This window comes from Fringilla coelebs (assembly GCF_963513975.1).
Source record: "Fringilla coelebs genome assembly, chromosome: 2".
NCBI classification, from domain to species: domain Eukaryota; kingdom Metazoa; phylum Chordata; class Aves; order Passeriformes; family Fringillidae; genus Fringilla; species Fringilla coelebs.
The window spans coordinates 28537772-28549891 of NC_140029.1; the positions used below are offsets into that span (position 1 = coordinate 28537772).

Below are 12120 nucleotides of genomic sequence, written 5' to 3' on the forward strand. Positions count from 1 at the left end.
TACAAGGAGGTTTTGGGGTTTTGTATTTTATGTGCATTTATTTCTAGCTAATAGTTATATTACCACTTGGATAATCACAAGCCTAACTGTATCCTTGTAGAGCAAAAGGAATGGTAATTTTTGACCTTCTGTATCTGAATTGCCACATGTCATTAAAGGAACCATTCCTATATGGGCTGCTGTGTGTCAAAAATTAGCAGTATTTAAAAAAAAACAACAAAGAAACTGCAAAACAAAACAAATTAATTGGAAGGAGAGGGAGGCAGGAAAGAATTAATTTCTGCTTTGACAGGTTAGGATTGGAGAGTAAATTACTAACAGACCAAAGTGTTTTTGAAGTTTTTTCTCTTTCCAAAAATTCCACCAGAGCTTGTCAAAAACCTAATTTAGAAAGAGTTGTGAAGGAATAGGTAGAAAGAAACAGCATAAAACTCAAGGTCAAACTTCAGCTTTGAGTTGGCTGTAGGTGACTTGAGCAATTACTTTGTTAATTTTTCTGCACCACTGTGCTTGAGTTGTGCTTGCTGCCTGCAAGCATCAGTCAGCATCTTTACAGAGCATTCTTTTTCCCAGCTTCCAGTCTACTCCTTGTCTTTGGTTTTATGACAGTAGCATGCTGTGAGAAGGGGATACTTAAAGCAAAACTTGAGGCAGTCATGTATTTTATTCATGTTCAGAACTCATCTGTAGGAAATGTGTTGAAATTCAACAATCCAGTTAAAATTTACCCCATGCTACATTTTTGCATCATTTGCCCAGCAGATTCCCGCTTTATTCACTGCTTAAGTTTACAGTGTCACAGTGACCAAAGTAAGGAGTAATTATTCCATGTCACACGTCATGATGCAGAACAATTAACTAGCTTCATGTTGCAGATAGACTCCTACAAATTTCAGTTGCATTAGCAATGCAGGCAGGGCTTGGAATTGAGCCTGAGCTGGGAACTTTGTACTGCCGGCTCTCACTGCATCAGGTCATCTTTGGATGCTGTTTGTATTGCTATTACAGGTGCCTTGTGTGACAAACTCTCTCTTAAAGCTGCACCAGAGTTGATAGTGGTTGGATGTACTATTTCCTGATCATTCAACAACAAATAGCAGAGAACCTGCTACATGAAATTTTACTTCTCTGCACCTTTTTATGTGAGAATAAATATTCAACATTACACATCTGCCAAAACTCTCTCTCTTTAGCTTTCTGGGCTGTTTTGACATCTTCTAGGCAGCAATTCATCCCTGCTTTGTAGAGATAAACAGCTGTAGACCAAAGAGAGAATGGCAACATAAAAGCCAATATATTTTGTGGCATTTGCATGAGCATACTGTCAAATATCATTACTCTGTCAAGATAGTAAAGCTTGCAGTAACAGCCATTAAGTTTAGCTTAGGAGCTCGTCTTATGTTTATGTTGATAGTTAATTGTTCTCTGGTGTGAGGTATGGCTTGAAATAATTTCTCCTTATTTTGGTCACTTGACATTGTGAGTTTAATCAGTGAATAAAATTATTTTGCAGGGTTTCTTGTGTTGCAGTGATAATGCAGTATGTGGTAAACTTTGAAATGCTTCCTCCAGATGAACCAGTGTATGCTTATCTAAGCTTATCGGGAGCTGAGCTTGCCCAGTAGACAACAGACACAACAGTCAATCTAGAAAAACTTGATTTACATACAAGCACACTTCATTAGGGATTCAGAAAGAAAATAGGTTGAATATTTTATCATGCCAATATTGCTGGTATTTTTAAAGTGTTATTACCAGAACATGTGCTTATCTTAAAAAGAATGTGATGTTTTACTGTGAAGGAGATACTTGTGCTTTGAAGGCTTACCTACTTTTCATTTTTTCACTGCTCAATAGACTGTTGAAAAGTATGGGGTGACTTTCACATGGATAATTCAAGCCACTTATTTATGCTCTTGCCCTACTGGTCTGCTTTGTTTTTTAGTATATAAGCGGTCAGAAAGCAAAGGTTTGCATACTTGCTTTGTCAGATGAAATTTGAAAGTGGGAAGGAAGTCTTCAATAGAAGGCACATTCCTCTAATATTTCAGTGTTCTCAGCTAGTTAAAAGCAGGTGATAACTTCATAGCTGATATTTTATTTTTTCATATAGTGATAGGACAAGGGGAAATGGCTTAAAACTGTAAGAAGGTAGGTTTAGATTAGAGATAGGAAACAGAATCGCTCCTGTGAAGGTGGTGAGGCACCAGAACAGGTTGTCCAGAGAAGCTGTGGATGCCTGATGAACACTTGAAAGTGTTCAAGTCCCGACTGAATGGGGCTTTGATCAACTTGGTCTGGTGCAATGTGTGGTGGGATAGAGGTGATCTTTAAGGTCTCATCCAATTCAAACCATTTCTGATTTTCTTTTTTTTTTCCCCTACTAGATGTAACTCATATACAGCTTGTGCTGTTTAAGTGAGTATAGTTGTATTTAAATAGAGAAAAAGGAAAACTTTTTTTGGTTTTGTTTTTGGATTTGGTTTTGTTTTTTTGTTTTTGATAGTCAAGAGTGCTTCTACCCTATTTTAAGTAGGAAAAGTAATTTCACTGGAGGAAAAAGTTCATTATGTCACAGATTCTGTGAAAGTTAAAGTCCCCAACAGAAGGCTATGAGAAATCAACATGTGGTCAAAGTACAGATTATTTTTTAATGCTGTGCTTTTCTATTGCTTTTTAATAATAAAACACCTAAGGAAATAGAAGACATTTGTTTGACCAGTAGTGGTTCTGTTCTAGGGCAAGGCAGCCTTATGCCATGCAGTATTTTCTTCTCTCAGAATAGCAGCTAGCCTTGACTTTTCCAGCTTCTTTCTGGTTTCAGTGTCAAATCTTAAAAAAAAAAAAACCTGACTTTTATTTTAAAAAGCAAAGGAGTTCTTTTCCCTTTCTTTTATCAGGCCATTCTAATTATTACTTCACCTTTTGATTGCTTTTCTTGAATTACCTTGGCGTAGGGGGTTTGTTCTTCCTTAAACATCTCATTTGAGCTTATTTTTAATTTTTACTTTTGCAGTTGCTTATCCGTGGCTGGTTTTATTAAGGTAGTTCTGGCTTGCTGTGATTCAAGTTGCAGAGAAGACAGAAAGACATTAACATATTTACAACAGTCATGTTATGAAAGGCTTGCAGGTTGAGCTTTTGAATATCAGATACTGTGCATGACAATACATCCAGTTTTCATTGCTTTGTTTTTTATTATAATTTAACAGATTTGTTTCCCACAGTCTTTTGTTTCTAATAATAAACCTTCAATCATCTCAGACAATGAATTTCGACTAGTTCTTTGGTTAATTGTGTTTTATAACAGGGAGTGGAGGAGTGTGTCAAAATCTCTGTATTGGGTTTTGATTTGTGTGTTTGTTTTTTTAATTAAAGCTAAAATACTGTATTATCCAAAGCATTGCATATGTGTGACTAAAGTAATGGGAGAAAAGGACAAAAGTTGCATACTTGTATCTTGCTATATATATTTAATATATAAATGATACAAACCCGATTAATGTTTCATTGATAGATCATCTAGAAATAAAAATACAGTATTTAATTTTCCCAAAAAGTTTCTCCTCATATTGAACAAATGTTTTTACCATTTTTGCGTCACAGTCAATACACTGAAGCTTGTAGCTTCTTAGAAACTTGCGGATAACAAAATGTTGTAAATACTTCTGCAGCTTCTAAGCATTTTGGAAGTACTCAGCTAAATTTTTTATAAGTGGAAAAGTGTGAACACCAACACAGACATTGATATTCCTGTCAACAGTGTCAATATATTACATTATGCTCAAGGTTTTGTTTCACTAAAAATTAAGTTTTTCTTAGAGTTACAACAGGTTTATATACATATCATCTGTACGTAGTGATACAGGAAGTGCTGGGTTCCAGTGCTAGGAAGTACACAAAGGAATACTGGTTTCTTGACTTCACTGCTTTCTCCTTTAATATCTTATATGGGAAAATAATAATGCTATCCCCTCCATTTTTCTGTAGTGGACCAGATCTATCATCTAGCATCTCCTGCTTCTCCTCCTAATTACATGTATAATCCTATAAAAACATTGAAGACCAACACTATTGGGACATTAAACATGCTGGGTAAGTGGAATTTTTTTATTACTTAACTTGGTTAGACATCATATAATCCTGACAGAGTTGCTGGGGAGATGGGAGGATGAGGCAAATGAGTTGTACATTTTAAAAAGGTGTTTCTTTAGGCAAAATAAGGTTGGGGGTGGTATTTTTACCCTCTTTGAAGATTTTTGTTGTTTTCCTTTAAATATATCTGCAAATGAACACTAATAACATGGCTGTCAAAGGACAAGAACTTTGTGCCTCTAAGTTGGCTATGGAGTGTGCAGTAATTACAGAAGTAATAGGAACAATTAAGAGTGTGGGATTTTTATAGCACAGTTGTGTTCATGATTGCAGTTTTCACTTTGCTGACTGTGGAACATTCCCACGATTAGCATAAGTTAGTGTTCCTTTCCACCTCAGCAAACATTGGACTAGGTGGAACTGCACTGGTTTAAACTCCAGACATCAGGAGTACTGCACTTCCTTGTGCATGCCTTGGCTAGCAAATTCTGAAAGAGTGTTTCATGTCTAGTGTCATGCTGGATAATTACAAGGCCATGTTTTCAGCTGTGTCTGCTAGTTTTGATGCTGGGAAGGGGTCTGTGAAAAGAAGACCTCAGGCCTTCACTACTTTTTCCTCCCATCTTTCTGCCATTTTGTATGATGCAGACTGATCTGAGTGTCAGTGATCCTAAGAATTGTTATGAGTCAGAAAAACTGCTGGGCATTATCATAGCTGAGTTTCTTATTTCAGTGATACTCTAGAGAGTACAGTTCAGAGAATCAAATGATTCAGAAGCTATTGAGGTACCAGAATGACAGAGGTGAGAGATTAGTTCGATTTACCGTGCCAACTTGAAGACCAGAAAGCCATTGAAATGGAATGGAGGATAATCTCAAGTGATGGGTAGGATGATCCAAGTAGTTTAAAAGGGCATAACAAAGGAGAAATTACTGATTTTTGTTCTATAACATGTTATTCTGTGTACGTTTCTTTACATGGCTTGTCTTTAATCTATGTAAGGAAAGATTTGATTATCATACTATACTATGTTGTTTCAAGATCCTGATTTCCTAAGTGGAATGCTTCCCTGGCCTTTATTTAGACTGTAATAGATTAAGTTCTTGGATCTTGATTCAGTGCAGCTGCTAGTCCCAGAAGCAAACACATCACATGCAGGTGCTGCTCTGCTATTTCTTAAGTTTTCTAGTTTGGAAGTGGGAGCTATGGATGTGATTTACAGCTAAATTTGCCTGCTGAAAGAGATCAAATTGTCTTTAAAAACATGTAAAACAGGATCACACTAAAACAGCTAGCATGAGTGAGAGATTCTTGCACTTGCACTAATTATGTTCTCCTTTTCCTGTTGCCCAAAATCTAGGTCTAGCTAAACGTGTTGGAGCACGGCTGCTGCTGGCCTCTACGTCAGAGGTTTATGGAGGTGAGAAGAATAAAACAGTATTTAGAGCTCTTCAGATATGACTATGTAAAGGATATTTACACATCTTTTGTCAGATACTGGAATGATAGATTTTCATCACTGTCTCAGCTTGCTTTTTCAGGAGATGTTTTTCTTAAAGCTTAAATTGTGACAAGGGCATTTACAGTGCTTGCTTCATGTATCTAGTCAAGAGCGGTGGCAGGAGACTTGCAGTGTTGTCCGTATCTTTCCTGTGTCCTGGTTTACATCTCTTTTTCCAAGGGCTTGTGGGGAAATTGAGTGTTGTACTCTAAAGTCCAGATGCCATAATGAAAACCTGAGAAAAAAGATTTCAATAGTAAATATGCATATCTTTTTTCCCATCACATAGGAATTGTATTGTTAAGATTTAGCAATTGCCCTGGTGTGCAAGAGACAAAGGATGTAACCTCCAAGCTAAGAAAATATTGGTTGTGCATGCAGGTTCTTGTGGTGTCTCTTTAAATGTAATATTTGGCAATGCTCTCCATCTTCCTCTTACTGTTAGAAGTGAAGGTGTGAAAGAATGATGGACAGAATGGTGACTGGATGCTACAACAATCTTTAGTACTTCCTAGGGTGTGTAACAGACCCTGTGCCTGCTAGAGAAACTTCCTTCTGTTTTGAACTATTGCATAATTGATAATAGCAGTGTTGCAAGATTAGTGGAGATACACAGGCACAGTACTGTGCTCAGTGGGCGTAGATTTGAGTCTCAGCTGAAAAGAGAAAAAAGGAAACAAAAAATGGTCAAAGGTACGAGATACAAAGCTTTGTGAGCAAAACGTTAGGAAGGACAAAGAACATGGCTCCAAGTGTCCACTTTCGGTGGAGCTACTTCAGAAGATTTAAAGTAAATGCCCAAGCAAGAGATCACTAAGATGATTGGCCAGCCAAAGTGGTCTGAGCATCTGCAGCATTCCTACTGCCTCCCAAGCCTTAGATTATCTATGGTCAGGCTCTACAGAGAAAAATGATAGCCCCAAGGACTCTTCTGCAACTCAACAATCTCTCTTCTGGAATATCTCCTTTCCCACAGCATCTTTCCAGACCTTTTTAAGATTGTTGTGAGCTTTTATAATCTTGTAAAACTTCTGCGCATTTACCACTGTTCTGTGGCTGTCATATGGCACAAATTCATCCATAATCATGTCTGAACAGCATAAAATCTGGAAGGTTTAATCAGAACTGACTGACAAGGTTGTTTCAAAAAATTAGCTCTCAACACTAGGAAGTTCTGTAGTAAACTGTATGCAAACTTCAAACCCAGCAGAAATGATACCGTTCTAAAGACAACAAAGGGGGAGATTTAACCAAGTGTTTGTAATTTTTCAAGCATATAAAGCACACACCATCAAGGTTCCTAGGTGATTGTTGTTTGATTGTTTTTTATAATCAAGAACTTCTGTGCTGGATCAAACCAAAGGATTGTCTAACCTGATTGTGCCCAGTGATAGCTAGTAAAAATGCTTAGGGTAAAATAGAAGAAGTAAGTACTTTGTGGTGCATTACTCTTTCCGCTTTAAGAAACACAATACATCTCTATTTTCTCTTTTTCTTTCCTGTTTCCTATTTTATGAAATTTGAATCTGTTTTACTTTCCTACATAACCTATAATGCCTCTTACATAACTGCTGCCTGCATAACCTGTAATATTTCCTCTGAAGCACATTAGATAAAACTTGTATTTATGGCCTTGAGGTGATCTGTCTTTGCAGAGAAAAGTTGTCTTTAACGCTCTGTTGACACACTCTTTTAGGGAAAGCAGTTGCTGGCCATTGTTTGCTTGTACTCAGTTATTTTACTAGTCTTTCATCTTCTGCCACTGCTGTTTTCATAGGGATTCCAGTGATTGCACTTTAAAGAAATTGTGTTAAAATGTAAGGTTTTCTAAAGTGCAGAATTCAGAGAGAAGATGTGCTGGCTTGTATAACACAAATGCTCTACTGAAAGTTTCATCACATATAGTTATCTTTTGATATATCATAATCTAAGGTGGGTTTTTTTTCCCATAGATCCTGAAGTTCACCCTCAAAATGAGGATTACTGGGGACATGTGAATCCAATAGGTCCAAGAGCCTGCTATGATGAAGGAAAGCGGGTTGCAGAGACCATGTGCTATGCATACATGAAGCAGGTATTAAACTTGTATCAGACTTGGTGGTTTTTCTGTAATCACTGAAGGCCCAATGTATGGCAAGACTGGAATATGTGTATTTAGGGGTAGGAGGGCAAAAGAACATCTTAAGTAGGAGCACTTATGCTGTTGTTGCAAAATCTGTTTTCTTTAATGGGAAGGTTTTATTGCTCCCATCTGTTGTGTGTTTTTAGATGAGCAGTCTTCTTGTGGAAAATGTGCTTTAGTGTTCTTAATAGGTATAATATGCCTTTCAGTATAGTAAATAGTTTTTGGACAGATTAAACTGAGGTGACCTTAGGGTGCTTAAAAGTCAATGGGATTGAAGAAGGCCATTACTGATAAATGTGTAATGTTGAAGGAGAATAATCAAAATCAGAATATATAGTTAAGAATGGGGAAGGTCTTTAATGAGTACTTACATAGAAGCAATATATTTTAAGCACTTTTGAAATGTCTTAAAATTATGTACATATAAATTACAGACCTTAATGAATATCTAGCTGTGTAATGCCTGTTTTCAGACAAAGACAGGAACATGAGGATAAAAATGCAATTTAAAATGTGTTTAAGAAATTATACATGTCAGTTTCCTTGTGTTTCCTAACCAGCAAGTAGAAACTCATCATTAACTAAGGTAACATTGACTGTTTACCTTTAAGTAAATCTTGCTTAATTGTGGTTCATCTAAGCTCTAGGAGACTATTAAATTAGCAAATATGGCACACTAAAGAAAATGGTACCAATATTTCTTGTTATTTGCAGCCTTAATATAAAAAAGTATAAATCAAACAGTATATTGTATAGAATTTTAAACCTTTAAATTATAAAATTCTAAGTACTTTATAAACTTGAAAACAGAATCAAGCTGAAGTGGTAAGACTTTAAGAGATAGTATTTTAATATAGAGTAGTAATTTTGTCTTATCTCTTCTGCCAGACAGAGAAGGCAGAGGTTCTGTCTCCTTTGTTCCCTTTTAAATCATTTAAGGTCCAACATGGCGATACTGCTCTCATTCAGGATGATGTCTCCGGTATTTCACTGTAGCAAAATATCCCTTGTCAGTCTGGAAACCCATTTGCAGTTGAAGATTGCAGTTTTTATGAGAAATTCTTGTGCTCTAGGGTATTGCATTTTTTGCAGGTTTGTGGTACACACTGCAGTATTCTTTTAGAAGGGCATGAGTAGGTAATTTTTAAAATCATGGGCTATATCTTAAAACCACAGAGTGAGTCTTGATAGCATCTCAGAGATTTTATGCAGGATTTACAATGAATAGGAAAGGTTTATAAGGTGGAACTGCAGTGCACATGTACATTAAGTAAAACCTCATTATGCAAATGACCTGTCTGTCCTAGAGGCACCTCTGTGACATATTTCTTGTACTTTGTTATGGGTTAGTGAAGTCTGCCCAAGCTTGTCCTAAGTTCAGAGATATTCTGAAACACTGTTGAGCTGGTGTGGGGAAAAGAGAGGGGGTGAGTAGTGTTTAGGTGATATGCTGTTACTAGTGGAAGAAGTCTTTCCTTTTGAAAAGGTCTGTTTTCCTCGCTGCCGATAAGCATTCTGTTTTTAAGAGGATTTTCAGCAGGAGTGACCTAGCCCCAAACAGAAGGATTTGCAGTATTTCAAGCTAAAATATTTCCAGAATCTCTCACCTTCAATAAAAATAAGAAACAGGCAAAGTTATTTTGCATTTTTTGGTCATTTCTTAAAAAGATTTCCATCATCATGCACATTGCTGGTACCTTAAATACATAATAGTGTTTCCAAAAAATGTGAAGTAAAACTGACCTTCTGCATTATACTTCAGACAGCCTGTTTGAATCAGAATAGTTTTTGAATCTACTCAAAGTTGACTATTTGCTGTTATCAGAGTTCCTCAGTAGCTTGTCCTGACCAAGGCATTTTAGTGTGTTCTTTTCTGCTGGTGGTGTTGTTTTGTTCACTTACTTTGACCCTGTGAATTAAGCACTTCTTGATGTTATCACCTGAAAAAGTGGTGAGAGGGGAGTTTCAGCACACACTGTCACAGTGTGAATTTTGTGCTTCATTCAGGACTTAACATTCAATTATCTGTGCAACCTTAAAAAAATTGTATTTGACATTCTGGGGCTACCTGGAAATCTTAGTATTGATGTTTATTGATGTATTGATGTATTGATTAATACTCTGGATTAATTTAAATACTGACTAGAATCTGATGCTACCTTCATGGCAGGGATCTGCATCATCTGCTTAGGTGTGTTGTAAATAAAAATACACACCAGTTTAAATGCTGTGCATATTGAGGGTGTTCTGTGAACTAGATTTCTTTCCTTTCTTATACAACTGACCTGTAAGGAAATTCTCCAGAGCTGAAGAAACACTTCAGGTCACTAGGGAATTTTACAGGAAAATTTTTCTTCTTCTACTTTCTTCATCCATTTTTTCATACCAGCTATGTGACCCTGAAAGCTTTGGTGGTAAGAAATGGGCTTGGTTGTGATACAACTATCACATTAAGTGATGGTTTTGGAATTGCCTTAGAATAGCTGAAGTGTTGAACTATAAGCATAACATTGCAACTGTAAAATTGTAGGCTGTGTTCAGGGACCTGCATTATGCCCAAAGTATAGAGTCAGATGATTGAGGCTATCCTTCCTAGCTTGTTCAGGAGCTTTAGTGTTTATGTAATTCAGATCTTAGCATCACTGTTTTTGCAAAATAATTCTAAAAATCTATTACTAGACTGTTAATGGCATTTTTTTATACAATTGACAGCACATACAAATAAAATTCCTTGGACCCAGCCTCACTGTAGAGTATTGTAGATGGATCCAGTGTACACAGTGCTAGTAATGCTGCTGTGATTGCAATTCAGAGGTTTGGGAACAATTTTGAGAGTTAATGATCTGTGAAATACATGGGAAAGAACATGAATCGGTAAGAAAGGGACTGTTAGAGCAAGGAATGCTGACAACAATCTAAGTAATTTTGGCTGAGACACTGGTAAAGATTTTCGTCAGGTCACAGTGATACCCCTGCTACTGTCTGGACTTCTCCATCAGATTTTTTTAATTTCAGTTGTCTGCTGGAGAGCAGACATTTGTAGCTTCTCCTTTCCTGATCTTTTATGCAGGGAGATCTGGCTCATACTTGCTGTTTAGGTAGATGCACAGACTTACAAAGAAGGAAGCACTGGTAATTAATAGGAGAAACTTACCCGATATCCTTGTGAATTATGGCCACAACATGTCGTATTCAAATTGTTTTGGTTAAAAGAAACTTGGTATTTAAATTGTATTGCTCTAAGACAGTCAACATAAGAAAATGCCTGTTCTTAAAAAGCTTATAAAATTAAAATATGTCTTTTTAAATTATGGAGTTATTATAGCATCCTTGATACCTTTGATAGTTTTTGGACCTGGGATCTCTAAAACTAAATCGCCAGCAAAGACTCATGCTGAAAACCATGGACAGCTTTGTTTTGCAAGGGAGACTGCATAATTAATATTAAATTCTAACTGACAGCTATAGAATACCCTTGAGTACTTATTCAGAGGAAGTATCTCTGTAAGCAATACAACATTTTCTGCTTCCTTACTGTTTCTTTTCATCTGTACAGGCACAGTCTCTGTGAAGAAATTCATACTGATAAATAATGGAGTGAGCTGAAGTGTTTTGCTAGTCCACAATCCTGCATTTTATGATCTTGCTCTCAGGCTCTTTTTGGATGGCTCAAGAAATTTTTTTATCAATCTGCTGTGGGAAGGCATTGTCTTAAACTGTGAGGGCAGGAGGCAGTTGATCGCATTTTATCTCAGCATGAGGGATCAATCTCAAGGACTCTTATGTTTAGCAGTATAAATATGGGCCAAAGAGGGGTTTTTTTCTTTCTCTAGGATGTAATAAAATACTGTACATGACTTACTGCAACAAATCTGGGAAGTAATTGACTTTGATAGTGGGAATATGGTAGAGGTAGTCAGTCATTACTAAATGTTGTTGATGATATTCAGAGTAACAGGGCATAGCTGAGACAGACTTTATACAAAAAGGAGTAGAGTTACTCAGCATATAAAAAGGATCAGTTCAAATGAGATGTTCATGGAACAGCAAAAGGAGAGTTATGACAATTTTTAAGTTACTGTCTCCAAAATCTCTTTGTCTGTAGAAGAGTTTCTTTTGAGGTGACAGATTCCAGTTTTAAAGGGGCAAATGAAAAATTAGCTGCATAGAAAATAGGTTTTTCAAAGCAGTAGGCTGCAGGGAAAAGCTTTGCTAAATGATACTATAAATAAAAGGTTACTCATTTTAAAAGACAACATTACAGTGGGATGAGGTGAATAAATAGAAGGGAGAAGAAATAATGGGTTCATTGTTACTGTGAGTAAGTGCCTACAGAGAATGTGTTGTTTTTCTTTTCAAGATCCCTTGCTAGTTTCCAACCAATACTGGAAAACAAAG

The 12120-nt window shown here is 36.6% G+C and overlaps 1 protein-coding gene across 1 annotated transcript in view; it reads left to right on the forward strand.

Annotated features, from left to right (window-relative positions):
• UXS1 (UDP-glucuronate decarboxylase 1) overlaps positions 1-12120 on the forward strand; it is a 55614-nt gene that overhangs the window by 32061 nt on the left and 11433 nt on the right. Inside the window, exons 7-9 of the mRNA XM_084201325.1 lie at positions 3991-4095; positions 5457-5516; positions 7550-7671. Coding sequence (XP_084057451.1) covers positions 3991-4095; positions 5457-5516; positions 7550-7671 — 287 coding nt within the window. The remainder of the gene's footprint in view (positions 1-3990; positions 4096-5456; positions 5517-7549; positions 7672-12120) is intronic.